At 38.2% G+C, this 26908-nt stretch overlaps 1 protein-coding gene across 2 annotated transcripts in view; it reads left to right on the top strand.

The window, feature by feature from the left end:
* Positions 1-16351, top strand: part of LOC143282465 (peptidyl-glycine alpha-amidating monooxygenase A-like) — a 30016-nt gene extending 13665 nt beyond the window's left edge. The window contains exons 12-24 of one of the 2 annotated variants that reach the window (XM_076588112.1): positions 415-467; positions 1205-1473; positions 2085-2600; positions 6869-7016; positions 8154-8264; positions 9218-9290; positions 10797-10936; positions 11948-12027; positions 12504-12701; positions 13444-13565; positions 14124-14301; positions 14942-15193; positions 16113-16351. In XM_076588112.1, the coding sequence (XP_076444227.1) occupies positions 415-467; positions 1205-1473; positions 2085-2600; positions 6869-7016; positions 8154-8264; positions 9218-9290; positions 10797-10936; positions 11948-12027; positions 12504-12701; positions 13444-13565; positions 14124-14301; positions 14942-15193; positions 16113-16297 (2325 nt within the window). In that variant the 3' untranslated portion in view covers positions 16298-16351. The remainder of the gene's footprint in view (positions 1-414; positions 468-1204; positions 1474-2084; positions 2601-6868; positions 7017-8153; positions 8265-9217; positions 9291-10796; positions 10937-11947; positions 12028-12503; positions 12702-13443; positions 13566-14123; positions 14302-14941; positions 15194-16112) is intronic. The other variant, XM_076588113.1, reaches the window with a different exon arrangement.
* Positions 16352-26908: the final 10557 nt, after the last annotated feature.

Here is a 26908-nt window from a genome sequence, read left to right on the forward strand (position 1 = left end):
TATAACTGAGTTTTCAGTGTGTTCACTGTTTGTCAACATTTAAATGATGGATTGGAATGAACTAAAATAAACATGTTCAGTGTTCAAATAAGCAGCGCAGTTTGTTTTTCTTCATCAGTTGTATTGCCTCCAAGTTGATTAAGTGTGATCTTTTGTTACAAAGTGTTCAAGCCAGCCAGGAAAGTATGGTAAACATTACATCATGTATCAGGACAGGTGGCAATAGGTTGAAACTTCAATTAATCTGACCAAAAAAAAAGTTTGAATATTAAACAGTGAAAAGTTGATTGATTTGAGATGTTTGTTATAATTCCATGCATGGCATCTCAAACTGATTTTTTTTAATGTGTCAGGCGTGAAAGAGACTTGTATAAAATGATAATTGTAACTGACTGTAGCTTTGTTTCTTGACAGGTGGCGCGCTGTACCTATGACTCTACAGGAACGGATCATACAGTATTTGTGGGGTAAGGAGTCCATTCTTTATTCAGAATATACCCTCATGTTTTTGTCATACATTGACCATTTATCTGTTGGACCTGATGAAGGTAACTGTAAAAGGTCAATGTGTAGAATGTATTTCTGTAGAATAGTCAAGGTGTGACAAAAGCACACTTTTGTCAGCATGTATACCTTGTCACAACTTCCCTGTCCGAGACAGTCCTACAGTACTTGGGAGAGTGCTAATGTCTACATCCACTCAGGGGTTCATGGTGGTGATGATAGAGCACCACCTTCACCATCACTCTCTCATTACTCTGCTCATTTCTTCAGGGATCTGCATCTCCTGATCTAGGAAAAAAGGAAATCAGGTCGGCTGGTCTGTTTGGCAAATCCCTCCCCTGATATAATGATAAATTTTGCTTGCCAATGTGCAGCTATACTGTATCTTCTGTAGTAAGTGTTCAGTATTAACACCTTTGATTGCAATGTTGTTGTTTTTTTATCACTCATTTATTTTGTTGGCTCACATATGTGTTTGTTAGCCATGAAGGTTGTGCTTCTTGTTTGAATTGTATCGGGGGCAGGAACATCAATGAGATGTGTAACTTCTACATCAATGTCTACATGTGCAGCAGGAGTCACACATGAGCCTTGAAGGCTTTGCTTGTTGTTTGTATTTTAAATCAGGGGCATGAAAAACATGAGATGTGCAACTTCTGCATCATGTTCATGGCTTTGCTTCTTGTTTGTATTATGTCAGGGGCACGAACAACGATGAGATGTGCAACTTCTACATCATGTTCTACACGGACGCATCGGTGCAGAACCCTTACGGGGAGTGCTCCGGGGTGGAGCTGAGCCAGCTGGTGGATAACCTGCCTGAAGATTCAGACGTCACCCTGCCCCCCAACCCCCTGCTGGATGCAGCTGCCCATGGCCACCACCATCACCACCATCATCCCCCTCCTCCTGTCGATGCTGATCAGCCATTCCCCTCCTCTGCCGTTGTCTCCCACCATGATCACACAGGTAGATAACGCCTGCCTCTGATTGTCTGCTTGCTCTACTTCATGATCACACTGGTAGATAATATCTGTCTCTGATTGTCTGCTTGCTCTACTTCATGATCACACAGGTAGATAATACCTGTCTTTGATTGTCTGCCTGCTCTACTTTATGATCGCACAGGTAGATAATACCTGCCTTTGTCTGTTTGCTCTACTGCATGATCACACAGGTAGATAATACCTGCCTTTGTTTGCTCTACTTCATGATCACACAGGTAGTTAATACCTGTCTCTTATTGTCCACTTCCTCTACTATAAATCTGATGTGAGACACTAGTTTTCAATGAGGAAATCATTGTGAAGGCCTACTGTTGGTGGGTGTTCGTTGACAGAGCACATGTGTATGTATTCATTTCCCCTTTTCTTTCAAACAGTTATTTAGATCTTCAGGACTGGATGTATGGAAGTTAGTTGTACTGAAATGTTTGTTGGTTAATTTAAGTGTATAAAATCAAACATGCTAGTAAATCATTCTAAATTACCCACAATGCATATGTGTAAATTTTGTTGAAATGATTAAAAAACAAAAAAAAAGAATTGTGAAATCTAAATGATCAAAAAAATTATCCACAGGAAATTTGCAAAGTCAAGACAGATATCAGGATATCAGTCATCAACAGAAGTGGTCTCACTTGCCACACACTGGCAGCTCCCCACAGAGAGATGCTCTACTGCATTACCTGACTCATATACTTCATAACAATGAAATACCACCAGAAGATGACATGAACCGGTTGTCAGTGTCAGAGGAAGAACTGCCAGCATTCCTGGACAAACAGCAAGAGGAATTGGACTCTTTGAATGTACAGAAGCGAATGGGAGGAGAGTACTACGATGATTATGCCGCCAACGATGAGCGAGAGCAAGGCACTTTCCAAGACGCCAACCCTGGCTTGAGCCGGAACCGCAACAAAGCGTTTGAAGCCATGAACCAGGAGCTGAAGGGGTTCCAGCACATCAAGCCGCATGGAGAGGGGGTTGCAGGGGATGCTGGGTACTGGTCACAGCAGCGCTACCCCCAGACCATGTCCAGGAAGAAAGTAGGCAACATACCCCGGGTACCCAGTGACCAGGGATTGGGCGGCCGCCGTGAGTTGTCTGTTGTGGCATCTTGCGTAGTAGAGCTTTGTTAGTGGCTCCGTGACCCACCACTACTGTGTGGATGCTGTTTGTGTTGTGGCCATGCGCTTTGCCCGGTCTCCTTGTGCTGTAGTACCAGCTCTTTCTTTTTTTTTCTTCTTTTTTTTTCTTACCTTGCATAATGTTTGTGTGTATTATTGATAAGCCCATTTGTATTAGATGACTTCTTGTTTTGATTGCAGCCCAACTTGTGATGGATACTCTTTTTTTCTTTTTCTTTTTATTATCTTAGTTATTCCTTTCTTGTTGTGGTGAAGTTTGTGTTTATCAGTGTTTTCTGAGTGCATTTTGAGTTTCATTATCACATGAATAGGCTAGACTAGGAAAGTCTTTGTTTATCAAAGATATTTACCTAAGTAATGAAAATTATGCACCTACATATTCATTTTTGTTTAACCTCTAGAAGTGCTTTCTGATCAGACTTGTATTGACACTAATGTGAAAGACTGCAGTGGCTTCAATGTGCAATGTTTTGATACCGCCCTCATGCCCTTTCTCTCTCTCTCTCTCGAACATCTGCCACAGGCTCTTTTCTTTCTCTCTCTCTCCTTCCTAATAAAACAGTATTGCTTCATGGAAAATGGGTTTGAAATTGAGGGCCCAGAGTGTCCGCAAATCGATTGCGATCACACCTTAATTTTAGCCCGATCTCCCAATCGAACCATATAATTATGTGACTGGTTGAAGACCTGGTTGACAAAAAACAAGAACGCCAGAGAATCGACAGACAGACAGAAAATATGAAAAAACTTAGCTGTAGGAAGAGCACAGGAACAGGAGTCATAATGGCTGCCGGAAAAAGAGGGCGCTAGCCAGCGGGACAAAGGGGAGGTTACCTACTTCCGGGAGGTTATCGGCCGTAGTTTCGTTTTCTCCGCATAGGACAGGAATGTCAGACCCCTGCCGGAGTCTGCACTAGTTGGGTCACGGTAAGTATGTTATTTAAACGTAATTTTAGATAGAAAATTTCCTTTGATAATGTTTGGTTGTTGCAATTCTTTGTTTTTCACATGCACATAGTGAAAAAAATTGTTTTGAAGAATAAATCCTTTGAACACAAGAAACATAACCTAACCTTTTGTCTGTCTCCTTTTATCTTCAGTTTTAACTGTGATGTTTTAAAGTAAGATAATGTTAGATTACTTTAAATCATCTGAATTTCTTCAGGATAGAACTGTTGTAGCAAAAGGAATGACCCTGCATCAAATATGCCTTACACAGGTTAAATGAAAAATAATTAGATAAATAAAAAGAATACTGTTTGAATAAATAAATGGGACTGTCTCATCCCTCACATATACATGTTTAACTGCACACACTTAACTATGACCCACTAGTGCAGACTCCGGCAGGGGTCTGATTCCTGTCCTGTGCAAACTACTACCTGTCTATACATGGAAAACTACATATGATATGTACGGGATATTGGGATTTAAGCCTGATTGACGACTTAAGAACAAACTGGAGGGGAAGATCCAGGATGTAAAATTCCCATGGAGGAGGTTCAAAGTAGACTTTTACCAATGATGGAGTAAAAAGAATAGAGACATTTCTCATTTTGCAGTGTAAAAAAAATTAAACAACATTAAAACTAAACACACAGTTAGTTGCTTTGACCCAGCAATGGTTATGAGCAAATTCCACACATTGGAAAGAATATAGTTTAGAACATGAGCTACCAGTTTATAAGTTATACACATATAGAAGATCTGACATAACTGCAAATTTGATCATATTATAGAAATGTTATTAGGAACTTATCTGTACATTGTGTAATGCTGTGGTTGTTCCACTAACTATTGCATTGTCTGATTTACATGTTTTTCTGCATGCTATAAATCAGGTACAGTGCAGTGTTATTGTTGCAGCTTACACTGCTTTGAGAACAACTGCCACTTCTGATCAGCTACTGCCTCCAGTGCAGCTTCTTTTTTTCCTCAGTTTTTCCTATCATGTGTGGGGGTTTTTTTGGGTTTTTTTTTGTTTGTTTTTTTTTCTCCAAGTTTTTGTGTGCTTTTTGGCGATCTAGTAAGAAATCAGTATGGAGGAAGCATCAGTGTGTAGGGACTGATCAGTGTATGCCACATTATATTTGCTTTTGAAAGAAAAGAACAAGAGCAGATGTGTAAACCAGGCGCTGTTTTTTTGGGGTTTTTTTTTTTTTTTTTTGCATAGATTTTTTTTGTTTTTAGATGCTGAAACCAAGCGCTGTTCAGCGAAATACATAACCAGTTAGGAAGCCGCCATCTGTATTATTTCAGTTTATGCTTTCCCTGTATTTACAGTTGTGTTGTGTGTTTTTTTCTTAAATTTTATTTTCACAGTGTGTGATATTGTTTCTTGAGTTTCCTTTCACAGTCCTGTTTCAGTATGCAAAGTGTTGATGTTGTAACACCCTACTCTTTGGCAAATAATTTCATGTTTTTGGGTATCGCTTCCAGGTGTGATACCTGGCAAGTGCTTCCAGGTGCTACAAGTATGTGCTTCCAGTTGTAACACCTAAAGTGTGCTTCCAGGTGTTACACCAAAATTGTGCTTCCCCATGTTATACCAAGAGTGCATCCAGGTGTTATACCTGAAGTGCACTAGATGTTACACCAAGCGTTTCATAGTGTTACACCAAAGTGTGCTTCCCAGTGTTACACCTAGACTCCTAGAGTGTGCTTCAAGGTGTTACACCTGAAATATGCTTCATGGTGTTACACCAAAAGTGTGATCCCAGTGTCACACCTAGATTGTACTTCTAGGTGTTTACCCAGAGTGTGCTTCATGACATTACATTGAAAGTGCGCTTTCCAGTGTTACAACTGGAGTGTGCTTTTAGGTGTTATACCTAAAGTGTACTTCTAGGTGTTTATCCAGAGTGTGCTTCATGGCATTACACTGAAAGTGTGCTTCCTAGTGTTACACCTAGAGTGTGCTTCTAGGTGTTATACCTAAAGTGTACTTCTAGATGTCACACCAAGCGTGTGTGTCCAGGTGTTACAGCATAAGTCTGCTTCCCAGTGTTACACCTAGAGTGTGCATCTGGATGTTATACCTGAAGTGTGCTTCCCAGTGTTTCACCTAAAGTGTGTTTCTCGGTGTTATACCAAGAGTGTGCTTCTAGGTGTTATATGTAGAGTGTGCTTCTGTGTGTTACCTAAAGTGTGTTTCTGGGCCTTATACCTAAAGTGTTCTTCAAGGTGTTGTACATAGAGCATTCTTCCCATTTTTGCTTGGCATGTGCTTCCAGGTGTTACCAGAAGTATGCTTCCAAGTGTTGCCTTGAGTGTGCTTCCAGGCATTACATGTAGTGTGTGCTGCTAGGTGTTATACCTGATGTTTTCTTTCAGGTGTTATATGTAGTGTGTGCTTCCAAAAGGAATCTTCAGTGTGTTGATGTGGCCTCTACTTTTATTATACTTGTTCAGTTTGGGTTTTATCACAGCCCACTTAGTGGTTTTCTGCTTAAATGTATCTTTGGTGTTGAAATATCAGTATGGAAATCTTGATTCATAGCTAACAAGTTATTTGTAGCAGAAAGCAGGTCAAGCCTTTGAGTTTGAGGGTTTCTGGTTTGGGTATTTAAGTTAATAAAAGAGCATCATTGGTCAAACTGAATGGAAGAATAAACCAAACAATACACAGAATATATTGTTTTACTTTGATTTTGCCTTGATGAAGAGCTTTAGAAGTGAAATAGAAAAGAAACCCTGATTTTAAAAAAAACAAAAACCCAACTGTTTTACACAACAGATGGTTTTTGGTACCATTCTTTTGATGTGGGTTTTATTCACTGTATTAATAGTTAAAGAGATTGCTGAAGGATACATGTTGAGGGAAAGGGATTTCTTTAAAATTAATTCTGATTTTTCCTCCTTAACTGACTTTTTCTTGCCCTTCAGCCAGCCTCCTTTTCAGTTTTTATTATCAAAAAAGTGTAATTTTGTATAAAATAGTATGGAAAGGACTGTCATCTCTGTGTGTGATTTAATTAATAGATAATAATGATAACAATAATAATGATAATGATAATAACAATGATAATAATGGATACTTAAATATAGCACTTTATACAGAAAATTGTTCAAGGTGCTTTACAAAACACATGATACCATACATGACACATTACATTATGTGTTACAAATACACACCAAAAGTGTGGGTATATATTCAGACTGGGTTGGTTGGGGTTTTTATTTTTTTTCACTTTGAAAGTTGTGTGCCTGTTCCAGAGCCTGTGGAACCCATCCCAGGGAAGCTTGTGTTCCAAAGTGACTGGCCCAGTCAGCAGATGGAGTTGGGGCAGGTGGGGGGAGTGGCCACAGACAGCAAGGGCAACGTCTACATCTTCCATCGGGGCAGCCGGGTTTGGGACAGAGAGTAGGTGGAACTGAACCCACAGTTTGGGGAGTAGTTTTCTTTGTCAATGAAGCCTTGCAGTCAACTGACGAACACTATGGTTGTTGCAAAAGGGTGATTGTGTGTGGTCACTTTCTTTTCTTTCTTTCTTTTTTGTGTTGCTTAAAGTTGAAAACTGTTGTCAGAACATAGATTATGGTACTGGTGACAGGAAGTTCTTAGGTCAGAACATGGATTATTACAGTAGTGACAGAAAAACACACACAAAAACTCAACATTGCCAGAACATGGATTGCAATGCTGGTGGGAGAAATTTGTTATGTCAGAACATGGATTACTGCAGTGGTGACAGGAAGTTAAAAACAATGTTAGAACATGGATTACAGTTGTGACAGAATGATTTTTTTTTCTTTAATAGAACATGGATTGGAGTTGTGGTAACAGAAAGTTTAACACTTTGTACCCCCTTAGTGCAGCTGTATTGCAGTTTCAGTGGACCAACTGACTGCACTTTTGAAGCCGTACTTCTTACACAAAACACACACAACATCATCAAAAACATGCCAAATCCTCTTGAAAACACTGGTGAACAATGTGGAGGCAAAAGCTAACAAGCTAAAAACATTGAGTGAAAATACAGCTGATTGAGAGAGCAAAACTGCAGTTCAGAAATAACTGTACTCTGTCCAGGGGAAGCAACCAGGTGTTACAGATAATCAGTTCTTGGGGTTCAAAGTGTTAAAAGTGATGTCAGAACTTAGATTACAGTACTGAGTCATGATGACATAGTTTTGGGGAAGGAGGGGAAGAGGATCAGATCAAAGCTGCAGCACTAAGATGAAGAGCCACTGCAATCTTGCCTTCCAGTTTCAAAGTCCTGAACAAAAAGACAAAGCTGTCAATTAATTGCCATTTCAGAGGAGGAACCATTGATCACTTTGTTGTTAGTCCAACAGTATGTAAGCTTACGCCAATCTCCAATACAAGCTTGAGATTTGAGTCTAGAATCCTGATACCAGAAAAGCACAGAGTAGAGTTACAAGTCACTGACAGTTGTGATGCTTGGTTGTGCACAGAGTAGAGTTGTAGTCTGTCCTTTTTTTCCAGACAGGTAACTTGAAGTCTCTGACAGTTGTGATGCTGTGGTTGTGTGTGCAGCTCCTTTGACTTCGATGACAACTTCCAGCACCAGGATACACCCATCATGGAGGATGTTGTGGTGATCCTGTCCCGTGAAGGAAAGCTGATCAGAAAGTTCGGCAGTGGGCAGTAAGGGAATGAATGAATGCATGAACTTGATTTCTATAGAGTGTGTACAAATGTCCACATTTACGTTGTGTGTTCACAGCAGCAATCATTCACAAACACACATGCAAAAAAACAAGGAGCAATCACATGCCCCTACAGCACACACACACACACACACACACACACACACACACAGAGCTGATTTAGAAAGTGGAGTGGATTGCATGACAGTGAATTGGCGGTATGTTCCCATATAATTTTATTGGACTTTGTGGATTTTTTTTTATGAATTGATTTTTAGAATTTTTTTAGGAAGAGGAGGAATTTTGCTTTGTGTCTATTTTGTTTAAAGTTTTGGTCAGTTGTGTTAACAACCAAGAGGGGTATGGATGCTTTGGTGTATTTTAATTTTTTTTAAAAGAGACTAGTGCCAGAAAAATATAAGATTGAAGAATACTTTATTATCTGTAAAAGGGAGGGGGAAAAAAAGAAATTATTGACAAGTTTACTGATAAATGGCAACATATATTTAAAAACAAAAATTTTCATCTACAGTACAATATGAATGTCTACTTTTGGGTTTGTAATATTGTTTTGTTTGCCCAGTCCCACACTCCAAAACAGGGGTTTGCTTTGTGCATAGCAGAGAATGTCGTTATGTTGCACCTGTCTGAGCATTTTTTTTTTTTTTACCCTATTAAAAAATTAATTTATTTCATTTTTTTTTTTAATTTTTTCTATTGATCTTTTGCCTGTGTATACATACCCAGGGGGTACAGGCATAAGCAGGTCTGCATATATGTTGACCTGGGACCTTGACCCTTCGCCCACCAGGTGCGCCCAAACTAGGGATCGAACTCAGGAAACTGGTGAGAATCTAGCATTCTAACCATTCAGCCACCACATCTGTCATACAACAGTACTGCTCTGGCTCTTGTCCATTGCATGGATCATGATGTTTTTTATCCTCCCAGGTATTACATGCCTCATGGCATAACGGTGGATGACCATGGCAACATCTGGCTGACTGATGTGGCTCTCCATCAGGTAGTGGGAAGTTTTCTTCTTGTTGTTGGTTTTTTTTTGGTTTTTTTGTTTGTTTGTTTTTTGTGCTTAATTGTTGCTTTTGTAGCTACTTTTGTCATGTTGAAAGTTTGGAGGATGACAGTTCTTTTGTCACTGCTTATGTTGAAAGATGGATTATTTTATCATTACTTTTGTCATGTTGAAAGTTTGAAGGATGACAGTTCTTTTGTCACTGCTTATGTTGAAAGATGGATTATTTTATCATTACTTTTGTTATGTTGAAAGTTTGAAGGATGACAATTCCATTGTCACTACTTTTGTTATTTTTGTTATGTTGGGATACATTTTTTTGTCACTATTTTTGTTAGATTGAAAGTTGATAGGCTGATGGTTACATGTACAGTATTAATCCAAAAAATATCTGTCAGGCTAAAAGTTAGCAATTTTCTCATTAACTGACCAGGGTTTGTGTAGACAGTTCAACACTTGCATGTTCAAACAAAACCTGTTTACCTTGTGCACTGAGTGCCGCATTTGCTTTCTTCCACAATTAATTGCATGTTAATACTGATCAAGCTCCACTACAAAGTCTTTTTGGTTCACAACACATTTTGATACTTGAACATTTGAAGGAGACATGGGGGCACAATGAAATCATGTCCGTATTGTATCTTTCCTTTCTCCTGTCATATCACAGAAATATGTAAACTGGAAGCAAATTTAACGACTTGACATTTTGTGTGTTGGAAGGCATAGAACACTTGCAACTCTGATGTAAGGAGGAAGTTTGAATGAGACTGGAGGATGGGGCAGAGTGATTGCCTTGGTCACACATTGTGTATTGTTGTATGATGATGTCACTGACAATGATGATGCGGCAGTACCAGAAGTGATCACTTTCCATGTGGTGGTGACATATTCTGACAGCCACCTCCTGACCCCTTATACCACAGCCATGCCCCCCTCTTTTCATTGATTGCAGGTATTTTCTCCCCCTCCACTGGACCTTGAGTGGTGGTCTGGACGCTAGTCATTCGGATAAGATGATAAACTGAGGTCCAGTGTGCAGCATGCATTTAGCGCACGTAAAAGAACCCACAGCAACAATAGGGGTTGTCCCTGGCAAAAATTCTGTAGAAAAATCCACTTCGATAGGAAAAAAACAAATAAATCTGCACACAGGAAAAAATACAAAAAAAAATGGGTGGCACTCTCAGTGTAGTGACACGCTTTCCTTTGGGAGAGCAGCCCGAATTTCACACAGAGAAATCTGTTGTAACAAAAAAAGAGAAATACAATACAATACAATACAATATGCACACACTCTCTCTCTCTCTCTCTCTCTCTCTCTCTCTCTCTCTCTCTCTCTCTCACATACATTGAATTTCCTACAGCTTTTATATTCAGTGAGTTATGAGAATGTAGAAATCATCTACATTCACTGGTCTGGAATAAATATTAGATCCAAGTTTGTCCAAACATACAAAAATCTCTGCACATAAGACCAGAAGAAACCTGCATTTTCAGGTGTTCAAAATCTTACCTGGAGAGAGCACACCCAACATGACACTTGGGATGCGGTTTGCCCATGGTGACGATGCTGCTCATTTCTGTAAACCTACTGATGTGGCTGTCCTGAGTTCTGGGGACTTCTATGTGTCTGATGGGTATGGCCTTGTGATGCTGTTGTCTTTTCTGTGTTCTTGTCAGTTTTTGTTTCAGTGTGATTTTATTATTGTTGTTTTATTTTTGTTTTTTTTTTTTTTGTTGTTGGGTTTTTTTGGATAATTTTTGATGCTTTGTTTTTAAACATATTTTTGTGATTACTTTTGAGGAAAAAGAATAAGAGGTCTCATGTTTTTTCTTCTTCAGCATTTAATGTCAGTAACATTGGTGTGTTAAAATTTTACAGTCAAATTATATGTGTCCTTTTTTATCTGACATAGGGAGATGAGATGATAAGAATTTCTCCTTGTGTATTTGTCACTTAGAGCTCTAAACAGTTGTAATTCTTTGCCAGTCAAGCTCGGACTGGTCGTTTTTTATGTGAGACAGATTTGAAGGTGTAGTGTTGCTTAAATCACCCCAGAAGCAGATTTAATGCTGATACGTTGCTTAAGTCACCCCAGCAATGACAACTGTTTTGAACAGCATCCTGCAGGTGACGGTCTGTTTTTACTGACAGCAGAGCAATTAGATGCCTTCTGGCTTGCCTACAACTTTGACATACTAACATAGTGCTGACAGAGGCAGGAGAATCCTGCATGATAAAATGATGACGCTTCTATCTGGCAAACACCTCATCCTCTCCACCTCTTTCCACCTTAGAATGTATGGTATATAAACACAATGTTGTCACTCTTCTATATTGTTGCAGTCATGTGATATCAGTGCCAAAAAGATGGAGGTACAGCTGATAAAATGTTAAAGCATTAATAGTTCAGTGTGTGTTTCATAGTTTAATGGAGGAAAACAAGTGCAGGAAACAACACTCAGTTCTCTCATTTTGAAAAGGGCTTTGCAAAGATGCTTGAAGAAATTACATACATTTACGAGAGGTGGAGTTTTTTGTTGTTGTTTTTCCATTGTAAGTAAGCATTTATTTTCCTTTTGATACAGATTTTGGTTATTTTCATCACACATTTTTACTGATTTTCTTGTGTGTGTTTTTTTTTCAGGTACTGTAATACTCGGGTGATGAAATTTTCCAAGAGTGGTGTTCTTACAAAAACATGGGGCCAGCCTAATTCATACAGTGGTATGTGTATTTCATTTATGCATTTGAAAACTACAGTGTTTGCATTCTTTCTTTATGGAGAGACATGTTATTTAGGTGTTGCCTTATCCCTTAGAAATATTGACAATAAACAGAGGAAAGATATGTTCCTCATTGCTTTGAAGTTATTGTTTTATAGGCATTTTGTATCAGTTGCAGAAACTTTTAATGTGAAAGACCTGATGATTTCAGAAATGTTTGGGGGAAAATCAAAATATTCTTTTGATACTAACTTAACAAAGAAATAAAAAAAGATTATGAATACAGTCTGATTTCATTTTATCCTGAATTATGCATTCATGAGGATAAAGTATCATACATTTTTGGGGAAAGTCAATATTCTGGACGCTTATGGAAGACAGTAATTGGAGTCTAGTTCTCTGTCAGTTTTTGCATGTCCATTTCTAAGAAACTCACTGACAGTTTTACAGCTTGGTATGATTTCATGTTGGTTGCAGATCGCATTGAACCGCGACCCAACATGTTCTTCGTACCGCACAGTATCACAGTGGCCGAAGAGATGGGTCTAGTGTGTGTGGCTGACCGAGAGAATGGACGTATTCAGTGCTTTGATCTGGAGGGCAATTTCAGATTTATCGTCCAGAAACCAGAGTTTGGGCCACGTCTGTTTGCAGTGGAGTACTGCCCAAAACATGGTTAGTCATGGCTGGAATTTTCATGGACATGAATGTCAGTGTAACAAGGCAATCTAGAGTTAGATTCATATCTCCGTTCCAACCTTCTCCAGAAACATGAGTTTGGTCTGGTGATTATCTCCATGTCTTTAACTTTTTCATGAACTCCAGGAAAGGGAACAGTGCGTGTGTGTGTATAGTCATGTATGAATGCACTGTGTTTTGTTTTGCTGTGGAGGGAAGGGGGTGGGTATATTTCATGATTGTAATATTGGGCACAGTTTTCAACCTTTTACCTGTGATGTCATGTCATAAGCAGTTTCATTTGTCTTAACTGAATACTTTCCTTTCACATGATTATTGATGTCTGCATAGTAGTTAGAGGAAGGGTGTTTGAGTTATTCAATTATTTTTTATTCCATTTACATCTTAAAATGTTATAATTTACTTACTGAATATTTTCCTTTTACTTGATAACTGATATGGACACAGCAATCAGGGAAGGATGTGCAGGGTTATTTTTGTTGTTGTTTTACTTGTACCCTAAAATGTTAAATTTTCTTTCCTGGTTGTATTCCTTTTACATGATGATTGATGTGTGCATGATGATCAGGGAAGGGTGTGTCAGTTACTCATTCGTTTGTTTTCCCTTCATTATTAGTTGACCAGCATTTGAACGAGGCACATTTTCTTTCTGTTGCTTGAAGCAGACAATAAAGTTTCTAGAACTGAATGAAGTTTGAATTGTTGTGCTCTGTTCCAGGAGGACTGCTGTACGCTGTCAATGGCCCATCATTTGATGGCAACCCAGTGACAGTGAAGGGCTTCACCATCAGTTTACCTACCAACACTCTGGTGGAAACATGGAACGTACCATCTGGGCAGGTAGTCGTCTAGTTCCAATGCCTGTCTGTATAGATGATTTTTAGGGATGGAGAACATACGATTGCATTAGAGTGGGAGAGGAACATATAGGGACACAGAAATTGTCTTGTGCCAGAGAATGTGTGTGTAGGGGATAAAATTGCCAAATACAAAATAGTGTGTGTGGCTTTGTGCGGCAGTGTATATGCATTAGATAACAGAAGGGCAGAAATGTCATGTACAAGATGTCATGGCTTTTGGTATGTGATATATCAGAGTGCATTCATGTGTAATAGATATGAGCCCTAAAATGGCATCCACTTTGTGTGGAATACCATAATAGGCAATAAGGTTTTGTGTGAAAAATTGCCAGTGTTTGTCTCTGTTATGAGAATCACTGTTGATGTGTGCAGTGCAAGAAGCATAAGAACGGGATTGAAGAATCTGTGCATTTATAGAATCTGTAAATCAGAGCAAACAGACTGTATGTACTGGTAGCCTCCTTGCATGCATGATGCGCAGACTGGCTGAAGAAACAGCAGTATGATGATGCCAAACTGTTCATGTCCTCTGTCCCAGGGTCTTCAAAATCCTCATGATGTGGCTGTGGATATCAACGGCCATGCTGTGTACGTGGGAGAACTGAACCCAACAACTGTGTGGAAGTTTCAGCGCCAGGTTCCCTCCTCATCCACTGTTCCTGCAAGCACCCAGAAAACAGCACCAGCCACTCCTCATCCCACTGCTCACAGTGCCGGTATGTGACAGAGTATGGTTTAGTATTGTGTTGTATTGTATCGTGTTCTGAATAGTATGCATTGTCGTGTCAGTAAAAAAGATATGGGGTATCTGACAGAATTAAACTGTGTGCGTTGTTGTGTCATATAAAGAGATAAATGACTGGGTATCCAAAAGAATTAAATTATGTGTGTTGTTATGTCAGACAAAGAGGTTAACTATTGGGCTTCAGAAAGGATTGAACTGTGTGCATTGAGATGTGAGACAAAGAGAATAGTTATTGAGCATCAAAAAGAATTGAATTGTGTGCATTGTCGTCTCAGACAAAGAAATTGATTATCAGGTATCCAAAAGATTTTAATTGTGCGTGTTGTTATGTCAGACAAAGAGACTGGATATCAGAAAGAATTGAATTGTGTGCATTGTCATGTCAGACAAAGAGAATGGGTGTCAGAAAGAATTGAATAGTGTGCATTGTCATGTCAGACAAAGAGACTGGGTTTCAGAAGAGAAAGAATGAAACTGTGCGTTGTCATGTCAAACAAAGAGATTGATTATCAGGTATCCAAAAGAATTAAACATTGTTCATTGTCTTGCCAGACAAAGAGATCAATGACTAGGTAACAGAAAGAATTGAACTGTGTACGTTGTCATGTCAGACAAAGAGAACACAACGGCGGCACCCAGTGCAAAAGCAGACAGTGAAGAGAAGCTGCCAGCAGCCCGACAAGACAAGGGCGCCAACAAAGTGGTCACCGGGGGTCTGGTGAAGGAGAGCAAGATGGAGAAAGAGAGCGAGTTGTCATCGTCATCTTCAGACTTCACCCCCTCCATCATCATCGGTGTTCTGCTGATCGTCCCTGTCGTCCTGCTCCTCGTCATCACCCTCATCATGCGATGGCACCACAGAGGTCAGTGGGAGTGGGGAAGGGGGAGGGGAAAGGGGGGTTGTTCAGAGAGAGAGGGGACAGCCAAAAGTGTTTGATTCTGTGAGGCACAAATTGGCTGGAAAATTATTTTGTGTGTGTGTGTGTGTTGTCATTCCACCACCTTAGTCTTCTGTAACACTTGCCAAATGCTTGACACAAATTATGGAGGGGCAGGGGGGGGAAATTGATAAACCATGGAATTACAGTGTTAGTAACAGGTTTATGAAAATATAATGTGTGAGGGACTGGGTAGGAAAGGGAGTGCCTGTTTAATAAAATATAAAAAAGAATAATTTTTTTTTTTTTTTTTTAAATAGGGAAGAGGGTTATCCAGCCATTGTTTCTGGCTGTTCTGAGCTCTCCTTATTCTTCAGTCAGAGCCATATGCAGGCCTAATGTCTTTTTTTCACAGATGTATGTGGTGGCATGCACAGTAATGAATGACTAGGTATGCTCTGACCAGAACTTTAGAAAACCAATAAAAGAAATAATGGGGTTTTATGTACTATTTATCTGATTTTAATTCTGTTTTCCTACTTAAAGTCTGCTGCATCTCCACTTTTTGTGATGGAGAAGGAAATAGATTTATGACAACGAATTTAGAAAAATAAAAAAAAAAACGTTTTTTTTTTTTATTTTTAAACCTCCCAAATTTGAACTTAGGTTTTCTTTGATTGTCTGAGTCTTCAGACAAAACTGTAATTTATGTAGTATTTCACTCGTCGTGTTTATTTGATGTCTGTACATGTTTTTGTGTGTGCGTGTGTACATGTTTATTTAGTATCTGTATATGTTTTTGTGCGTGCATGTGTACCTTGTGTGTATGTGTCTCTGTGTGTGTGCATGTGTGTGTGTGTATATGTGTGCCTGCATGTATTCACATGTGTGTTCTATGGTACAGGTTGGGCCAGCTGTTTCTCAGGCATGGGGAGGTCCTCGTCCAGAGTGTTCAACTTCAAGCACCTGCTGGGCAACTCTCACCGCGGCTTTGACAAACTGAGCCAGGAGGACAGTGACCATGACGCCGACGTCCTCAGTGACTCTGACAACGAGGAGTTCAGACAGCCCATGAAGAGCAAGGCCTAAACTCACTGGTGACTTGCAGTGTGGGTGGCTTTGGAGACAAGGGGATTGCACGGAGGGGTGCTGGTGGTTTTTTGGGGGGTGGGGGGTGGGGGGGGGGGTGATGCAAGTGGATTTGGGATGAGGGGAGGGGATAGAGGGGGGGTGGTCATTGGTGGGGGTTGGGGGTGGGGATAGTTTTGGGGAGGGTGGTGGGATGAGGACAGGTATGGACAGTGGGGCATCATTGTTTAGGACAGACAAAAGTGCATGAGGTCAGTGCATAAAGGTTCTGTAATGTAGAGGGTTTTTGCAGGGTGTTGGTTAAAATGCTTCAAACGAAATTTGTGTTTTCATTAAAAAAAATAAATTTTTTTTTTTTTCCATTTTTGTCTTAAGAAAAACTAAGCAAAGCAGCAGGATATTGTCTACTACACCATAACATTCCAAGAAATGCATCAGTTCATATTCTGCGTTTAATGATGTGTACTGTACCATGACCCACTTGTGCAGTCAGTGATAGTGACCTGATTCCTGTCCTGCACAGAATACTGGTCTGCCCGCATGTTATCTGTGTTTATCTTGTGTCACTCAAGTGTGAGCTGAAGGCAGACATCCTAAACTTGTACAAAAAGTCATCTGAAACAAACAGCAGTGTGTTCATTTTCTGATTTACGGATTCAATTAAAACTGCTTTAGACAATGAAAAATATGTATTATCAAATTTTTTTTCTGTGATCTGTATATGTGTCTGGGGTAGGTATACTTGTGATGCACCCTAGTCCCAAATATTGTTTTTAGCAATGTGGAGAATATACTTGTGTTTGCCTTTATGTTGACTGTCTCTATTAAACTGTAAAAAAAAGATCTGACATTTACATGAAAATAAGTAATAAGGATTACATTGAAAATAAGTACTGTTGAAGAAGCTTCATTATATTGAAAATGGCAGTACTGTAAAAAAAAAAAAAATTAAACAGATCATTAGTGATAAACAGCTTCTACAGAATGTCATAAGTTTGCCGGAGTTATTGTTCCACACTGCTTTGAAACGGAGATCGAACATCAATGACCTGCTTAATTATTGTGGGCATTACTTTTCCATGTGTACAGCAAGTGAAATGTGTGCACAGTGTGTGTTCATGATCCCAGGTCCAGGAAAAACACATTTATCATCAGTTTGTTAAGTACTGTGGTAGTCTGTGTCCATGCAAAATGCAAATAAAAAAGGGCAGACTTCATAAAGATAATGTCATTCATCTCTGAAAAAGATCTGTAAACCAAAAATTGATATATGTTTTTCATCTTTGCAGTTTTTTTAGTTTCTTGTTTGTCTACTTTATTAAGTGTCCAAGTATTCTTCAAGACAAGTGATATGAATTCAGTATCAAAGTGGGGTATAGTAAATGTGCAAATTCTTGAGAAGAGGGAGCAAGTACAATGGACTTTGATGTATATGTATCTCTTATATGTGGTTGATTCTTGAGTTTCACTTCCTTGTTAGAGTTTCGCTTCCTTGTTAACATGCAGAAAATTGATTAATGATAAAGGTTGAGTCAGTTGTGGTTTGTATTACATCACAGTCTTTATCACATATACTGTTGTAGCAGATGATGAATGAATGCTGGTTGCAGATTTATATTTTTCAGTTATTTGAACTTATCATTTCTCATTTATATGAATTTATCATTGTTCATTTATATGAACTGCCAACATATGACTTGTCCCCTTGCTATTTCGTTTGTTATTAAGATCAGTCTTTTCAGGTTGTAGCATACTGTGTCACATATCATCAGTTTTATATCTGACTTATCAGCCACCTCATTCAAGAATGTATTTTTTATCAGTTTGTTTTGCTTCTTGGTTTTTAAGTAGGTAGTATAAAATTTACAGATTAACAACAGGCAGGGAACATAATCTTGTATGCATCCATGCATGTGTGTATGCATAAGCTTGCATAATTGTTTGATTAAGTATTTCAGTGTGTGTACATGCATTCCCGCTTTGACTGCACATGCTTTTTTATTTTGATAATAGGCATAGTAATGTGTAAGGGAAATAGGGTGTTCTAGTTGTGACCTGACTTTCTGTTTTTAATGCTGTGGCTTCTTCTTCCAATTTTCTCACCTTTTGTTTAATTCTTGATAATGGTGTCATGCATAACTGCATTTCTCTCTCTCTCTCTCTCTCTCTCTCTCTCTCTCTCTCTCTCTCTCTCTCTCTCTCTCTCAGAATTCATCAAATGAAACAATACTGAAAAAAACACAAAAATAACTTAACTTATTATCTGACATGGTATGTTTGATTTTGTTAACCCAAAATCATTTGTGATTTGTTTTCTGAATAATTCAGCTGTAAAAATATTTATTATGTCAAAAATGTTATTTTGTGAAAAACAGATTTCCGTTGTGTTACTGTGTTATGTATATATCTTGTAAATGAGATTTATATATATTATTACTTACAAGTCATCTTACTTTGTGTGTTAACAAAAAAAAGTGTACATATTAGAGATAGTCAAAACTTAGGAACTCTCATTGCAACAGGAACTAGTACCTCCATTTCTGACCATTCTGAATTCTGCACAAATGTAAAGTACACAGACACATTTTCATAAAATGAAGTGGACTAGAACAACATGCTTTTTATCAAGTGAATTGGTTTGCTGTGAGAGAGAATAGTGAACGTGTTTTCAAGCTATTCAATTTCATGTAGGGATTGTTTTTCTGACATGTCAGGAACATTTCAGTGTTATTCTTTCCAAAAGATTTGTTGTTGTTATTGTGATCCTTTATATCATTAACATAGCTAGCAGACGTGGCACATAATGTTATTATGTTTGCTGTTGGTGTTTTCTGTCATTGCTGATGTTGTTTGTACCTTCCATCTTTTTGTGTTGAACTGTGTTCTGGTCTCAATACTTGTTTTTCCCCGTCTCATACTATAAGCTTTGCATGGACAAACTGGAAACATTAATTCACGCTAAAGTCTTAAACCCTGAGAGAGTAAACTTCTAAGGTCGTGAAGTCAGCACAGCTGTTTGCATGAAACCAATAGTGGAAAGAAAAAACAACAATAAAAACTTGCTGTTGTGCCTTCCATTTTTTGACTACTTATCTGTATTTCTGTTACTGTAATTTGTAAGGATTCAACAAAGTTTTTCTATAATTGTTTGTAAGGTTTTATGCATGAAACATGCAATTAATTTAATCAAAAATCATATGCGAATATCAGAATGGTTTTTATACCTCTACAAACACAAAAGTTTTAGTTTTTGTCCTTCATCACTTTCCAATTGCTACAAAGATAAAAGGAATAGTCCTTGGCTAAAATCATCAGTGGTGACTCAACTGGTCTATATCGCATCCAATCAGTCCAGCAACCTTTGAGAACCAGCTATCAAAGATGTGATCATCTTTGCATCAAGACAAGGCTGAAGCAATGATTTGTTTTCTTTTTTCTTTTTTTTTTTTTCTGAATCAGTATTCACCTGAGGCTTTTGCTTTGTTTTGTTCTTAAGATATAATCACTTTTTTAAAACTATTTTATGGCTTTCAATCAAACTCAAAGAAGTTATGCTTCCATACATTGAAGCATTGATAAAAACAAATCAAAAGTCATTGTCCACCGATGACCAACTGACCCACAAAAATGTACATACATTTGACATTTCTTCTTCTTCTTCTTCTACGTTCGTGGGCTGCAACTCCCACGTTCTCTTGTATATACATGAGTGGTCTTTTATGTGTATGACTGTTTTTACCCCGCCATGTAGGCAGCCATATTCCGCTTTCGGGGGTGTGCATGCTGGGTATGTACTTGTTTCCATAACCCACCAAACACTGACATGGATTACAGGATCTTTAACGTGCATATTTGATCTTTTGCTTGCGTATACACATGAAGGGGGTTCAGGCACTAGCAGGTCTGCACATATGTTGACCTGGGAGATCAGAAAAATCCCCACCCTTTACCCACCAGGCGCCGTCACCAAGATTCGAACCCGGGACCCCCAGATTGAAAGTCCAATGCTTTAACCATTCAGCTATTGTGCCCATCTACATTTGACATTTGAAAGGTCTGCAAATGAAATGAAGAAAAAGGAGTATTAATATAATTTTCATACTTCACCTCTTAACACAGAAAGTTACACATATACAAATACAAAGGGCAGGCAACTTAAAGTCATTTCTGTATGTACACTTTTATGTTAGCAGTATATTGAACATTTTGGCTCACTGTTACAAGCCTTCATGCATGCCCATAATGGGTGAATTTCTTGACCATGTTTTGATTACATGCTTCTTGTGTGATGAGAAATTATCTGTGTTACCGCTGCAGATTTAAAGACACATTATATTTGTTTTACCTTCTTCATATCAATCAAATGTTGATTACAATGTTTCATATGAAAAAGATTACCTTTCTTGGTTTTGTTGTCATCGTTTTTTGTTGTTTTTTTTCAGGCCAAAATTTTCCGTGGATTTACAGGGTTCATCAATAATTTTTTAATGCTTTTATCTTCTTTAATGGCATTTTGTTACTTTTTTAAAAATCATTAGTATTTTGTTGGTGGTGTTACTTTTCTAATCAATAATACTTTTGTGGATTATTATGTCAAAAAATGAATGTTTGTTGCTCATTGAGAGATTACTCTCTATTGGATACAATCTATATATTACCAGTCAGATGTTTTACACTGATACACTCTTATTGAAGAGGACCTAATATTTCCGTAATTTTTGGCCTACAAGGCTCAACCTTTTTACTCAAATCAGACCCCTGCGTCCGATAGGCTGTATGTGCCCTGTTTATGTCCAAAAACTAAAATCTGACCACCACTTCATGTTACCTTTCACAACAAACTCAGTTATGACACATGAAAAAGATCACAATAAATGCTCAGGATCACACTGAACAGCAACACTCAGTCTTACCAGTGTTCATTTTGACACGATTCATGTTCACCATTGTATCAAATTGAAACTAAATCGCAAATTACACCAAATTTCAACTGAACGTTATTGCAGTTTACCCTTAGACTATGAACAAAGAGCTGTGTCTAAGTTGGGGATAAATTTATGATGTGAAATTAGAGAAATCAGAAGTGAACTGATGGCCATTCGAAAGCAGAATACAAAGCAAAATGGCAGACAGGACTGAAAGCATGGATAGCAGACTCTGGATTCTGATTGAACAAGGTAGTGAACTGCATATGGGGACTTAAAACAGCGTATATTTGACTGATTGCTCTAAAATTGTCTTTAAAAAGTAATGAAAAAAGCAGATAACAGAGCAAGTGAATGGAGTAACAGGGCTGAGTAAAAAGCACATGAAAACAAGTTGGAGTTTGATCCAATTTTCGGAAGATGACATCACTACTCAGAAAACAACATCCACTGTTAGCAGAGCCAGAATGGAGGACTTTTGCTTTATGGCAGATGCAGTTTATCGGATGTGTGTACCTTATACATGTTCCAAATGAATTTTTTCTACAATTCAGGGGATGCGCTTTATGCACTGCAGTGCCTTGTAGGCCAAAAATTGTGGTACATATTTTGTTGGAGTTGATCAATATGTCAACCAGTGCTCCAGTTTTCACAAAAAAGCCATTTTGTTTTTGTCTGCTGAATTGACTTGTACACTGTATGTGAGGTGTTTTCTTCGGTTTTGTTAAGTACGTTGATTGAAAGGAAAAAATCTGACAGCCGGTGACTTCTTTTATCAGTTTCAGCAATATGATAACACACACTGGATTGGTCAGCTAAACAAATGGCCATCCATGTTCTGAACCTCAGGTCGTTATCAGTGAATCCTTTCCTTTAACATTGCACCTTTATCAATTTATGAGTTCTTTCCTCTTGATTATGAACAATACTGGTTTTGGATCAGTGTTTATGCTAGGCTATGAAATGAACTTCATCCTGAGGCTTTCAGTGGAAATTAATTCCTGTTTAATTTCTGTTCACATGGTTGTGTGTTTGCAAAAGAATTGAAAAAAAGAACAGTTATAGAATTGTTGAAGTGTGTTTCTAAATATGGGATCTTTATTTGTTACTGTGTGTGTTTTTGTGAATGAGAGAGAGAAATTAAAGGAAATTGCTAGTCATAGTGGCCGAAGCTGCTTTTTGTGTGGAGAAACACTTCTCTTGTATAGTATTCTTTTTCTTTTATTTATCTGAAACCAGGTGTTTTTTGACATAAGCTTTTATTTTGCACACAGAGTCTTGTTTGTGTACTCAGTTTCATTCTATACAAAGAATGTACACATTTAGAATGTGTTTCTGAGATGAGGTGTTTTATGCAGCCTGTTTTTTTCTGTAGATATTTTCCCCTGTGCCAGAACTGATTTAAATTTCATGATGTGCAACATGGATTGCAGTTGGTTTGTACAGTATTTCTTTGTGATCTGAGAGGGAGTTGTCTTTTCTGGTCAGCATTTGGTACCTGTTGTGTGTCTCCTTCAAAACTTGTTTGATGTGTTCAAATGTGTCGTTTATAAAATATATACATCGTTTAAACTCGGTACTTATGGCAAAGTAGGTTTGCAACAGTGTTGAAGCTATTGTGCATAACAGAAAAGTCTTTTGTGATTTAAAGTTTATTTTGTTGGTATCTACAAGTGTCTTTTGTGGTTTAAAGTTTATTTTGTTGGTATTTTCATTTCATTTTTTCCATCAGATGGGGGAGGGATGTGAGAGGATGGTCATGAATTGACTGGTACAATATACAAAACAAAAACAAAGCATGTTAGTCGTCACATTGTGTTTGGTTCTTGAGTTTTGGTCATTTATTTTCTTCAGCAAAGGCTGAGATTTTATGATGAATATTGGCAGTAACATCAAAAACAAATCAGAATATAAATTTTTCAAAGAGAGATAATTACCTTTTTTGTCTCACCATCAAAACCAACAATGTAATTAGGGCACAACACAGAAGAACTATTCACCAGATTCCTCCAGGTCTTTCAGTTGTATGTCAAAGCCTGAGTCGCTGCAGAGATTGTATATGGACAGTATACTTATCCCAACCCTGATGCAGTTGTGATGTGACCACCTTCTTGGTGTTTACAGCTAGCTACACCATCAGTCCAGTTCTGGCGATGAATGATGTCTTACCCCAGCTCTTCATGGTTTGCATACAGTTTCATTGTGAGCGGAGTGTGAACAGGGTACACATCTGCTCTTGCCTGTTTTCACAGGGGGAAGTTTTTGAGATTGTTCTCTGTTTTCTGGTCTTCGTGTTCATGGGGGCAGGCAGGAGATGGCACCAGCTTCAGTTTTTGTCACATATAATTGTTCAGTCTGTTGTGACCGGTGCAAAGTGTCACCGGGAGACTAATGCTTCTCTCTGGGTAATATGTGGTAGTTGTACCTGATTGCTGGAGGTGCTGTGAATGCCCTGATGATGGACTTCATCTCACTGGAGCTGATGGATGTGATGTTCTGGACCAGCAGTGCTAAGCAACCAGATGGTCCACAGAGAGACGATGATGGTCGTTGGACAGATGGCAGCAGAGTGCAGACGTTGCCTGATTGGATGGAATCACCTACCACAGCAAACACAAGATCCCTTATTGTTAAATTTTGCTGTTGCTGCTGCTCTTTGTCCATGTAAAATTTTTGACAACACGCTTGGTTGTGTAGTAGTCATGAATTTATTTGAACTCCACTCCAGGATCAAACTTGCTGGTATATTACCCCCGAAAACGGAGTATGGCTGCAAACATGGCAGGGTAAAAATGGTCATACACGTTGCAGCCCATGAATGAAGAAGAAGAAGAAGAAACCTGCCAGTGTACAACTCTTTGACTCAGCTAATTTGTCTCCCTTGGACTGTTTCCAACACTTCCGCTGACAATGCAGTGATGACTTGCAGGATAACATTCCAGATATGCCTGTACCTGCGTTATAAAATCTGGCACAGAGTGATGTAAATGAAAATGTGATCATCCCTGGTTGTTGTCACCTCAACGGTATGTCTGTGAATAACTAGGATATGAAAACTGTGATAAAATATTGTATGTGTACCATGATAGAACACAACAGGAGAACTAAGATTAATACAGAGTATCTTTACTCTTGGTGTTGTTATGTATGCAGACTTGCCTTCTAGAACAGTGTCAACACAGTTTGAAGGACATCTTGGAGAAAGGTTAATATGTGACGTTTAATATGCGACAGCATGAAATATTATTTCTGAGTTGCATGTGTGCATTTTCTAGTCTCAAACGCTTTGGTAATGTGTATTTATAGTATTTGTGCTCATACACAGAAGAGGGCTGAAAAGAGGAAAGTAAATGAAGTCTCAGAACAGCAATTTTAATTCCAGCAGGATTAAGTTAAATCCTCAGGAATAACCCTGTAATTGTAATTTAAAAAAAAGAACATTTAAAAGGAGTGTTAGATCGTTGAAGATTATGTTGTACACAATTTGATATTAAATTTCTGTTGTTTGTTTTCTTTTATAGGACAATGTCATTGGCACACAATGTAGGACACAGGTTGTGTAGCAGCCAAAGAGAAAGAGGAAAGGCACTGATAATCACTGCTGCACAAAAATGTGGAGATGCCATTTTGAAGAGGAAAAAAAAAGGAAGGGCATTGATAATCACTGCGGCAGAAAAAAAAAATCATTTTGAAAAAAAAAAAAAGGAAAGGCATTGTCAATTACTGCTACACAAAAATGCAGATATCATTTTGAAAAAAGAAAAGAGAAAAGAAAAAAAAAGCCGTTGACAATCACCGCTGCACAAAAATGAAAAGATATTTTGAAAAAAGGAAAGTCATTGATGATAATCACTGCTGCACAAAAATGTGCAGATATCATTTTGATATTTAAAAAAAATAACTTCTCATTGCACAAAAGATGCTGTTTGTCTCAGAACAAATAATACACAGACTGCTAAGCAGCACAAAAAGCTACTTACAGAAATGATATGTCTGTATAACCAAGTGTAACAGGGTCACAAGAAATATTGAGGGAGCATAGCACATCAAGGGTTCAAACATCAATCAGAATCTGAGCTGGATACTGACACAGGTTTTGTTGCTGTTATTGATTATTGCTGTTGTGTCTTTATCATGAAATGCTGCAGCTAACATTGAACCTTTTGGATGTTGTTCACTTCTGGACATTTTTCCCCCCTTTTTTTTTATCATGTGAGTATTTCCTCTGTTGATCTTTGTTGAAAAATGTCTGGGGCACAAAGTGTGTATTAATTAGATTTTTGAATGGGTCAATGCAATTTAATTTATTAATCTGTTTTTTTTAAACCTTCATGTTGTTTATCTTCTTTGCACTAGAAGTTTCAGTCTACAGTTAAGTGCATAAACCCACTCAAACATGCTGAGCCACAGACTGTGAAATGCTGGTTTTAGATTGGTAGGCAGTTGTTTGATCACTGTTTGACTATTCAGTGTTGTTTAATCATTCTTTGAATAACAGCTGTGTTGGGGACATAAATTCACCCTCCCCCCAACAAAAAGAAAAGAAAAGGCCTGTGCACTGTTGTTTCTTTTGCTCTCATTCTCATCATTTTGCTATCTTTCCTTTTTTTCTTTTTTTTTCTTTTTTTTTTTTAAATAGATGTGGTGTAACATATATGGATCAATCTGTACAATCTGACACCTTGAAACTGAAAAAAATGTCACCACACACTTCTAAGCATATCTAGGTCACATGCTTCACTCTTTGTGAATCTTTCTTCTTCTTCTTCTTCTGCTTCAAACTTCTAAACATATCCACATCATATGCTTCACTCTTTGTGAATCTTTCTTCTGCCTCTTTCTGCTTCCATGGTGTTGACAAACTTGATGATGTCCACATCATCTGTTTCTCGCTTTCTGGATCTTCCCATTGTTATCATCACACACTTCTGGGTCTGTTCCAATACATGCTTCACTTTTACTGTCTGTGTCATTTGTTTTGTGGATTGGATAGCTGTAACTATGGAAACTACTCCCTCTTGCTGGAGGAGGATGATATTTTTTAGTCAGAACCAGTCATCTGACTGTTGACCACATTTTTACAATGGCCATATTGTTGCAATTCTTTGAGTTTTTGTTCTTCTTGTTAAGTTGAAACCAGTATGTTGAATGTTTGGTTTAAAGCACAAAAAAGCCTTTTAATGTTTTGTTTTTGTTTTTCTGGTATATATATTTCCCTAGTCATATAGTCAGCTGCATATGAAATACAGAGTATCTCCACCATCTTAAGATCTTAGTGCAAAATTAAACAGGGTGGAAGAAACAACCCTTGTTCATGGTAGCATGATGCATATACTTAATACCACCCCCTGAAAGCTCCAGTTACAAAGCAGCCATGGTATACCAGTGACAGGTTTGTGGTCACAGGTAACATGTTGGAACTGTGTTGTGAACTTGATCAGTTGTAGGTGCAACAGTTGGAAAGAAGTCACCTTGGATGGGGAGAAAGAAAAAAAAAAGTAAGCATATGAAGTCACTATAAGCATTGCAACAAAACAGGTTTGGTGTGCTCAAAGTATTTCAGATTACTGTGGTTCAGATTTATTGTGATCACCATTGCAGTTAATTGGGTTTTGGATACAGATAATGACTTCTGTTATATTGTTGTTGGCATTGGTTTGTTTTATGCTCGTTATATCGATCAACA

The sequence above is a fragment of the Babylonia areolata genome, chromosome 5 (assembly GCF_041734735.1).
Source record: "Babylonia areolata isolate BAREFJ2019XMU chromosome 5, ASM4173473v1, whole genome shotgun sequence".
NCBI classification, from domain to species: Eukaryota; Metazoa; Mollusca; class Gastropoda; order Neogastropoda; family Buccinidae; genus Babylonia; species Babylonia areolata.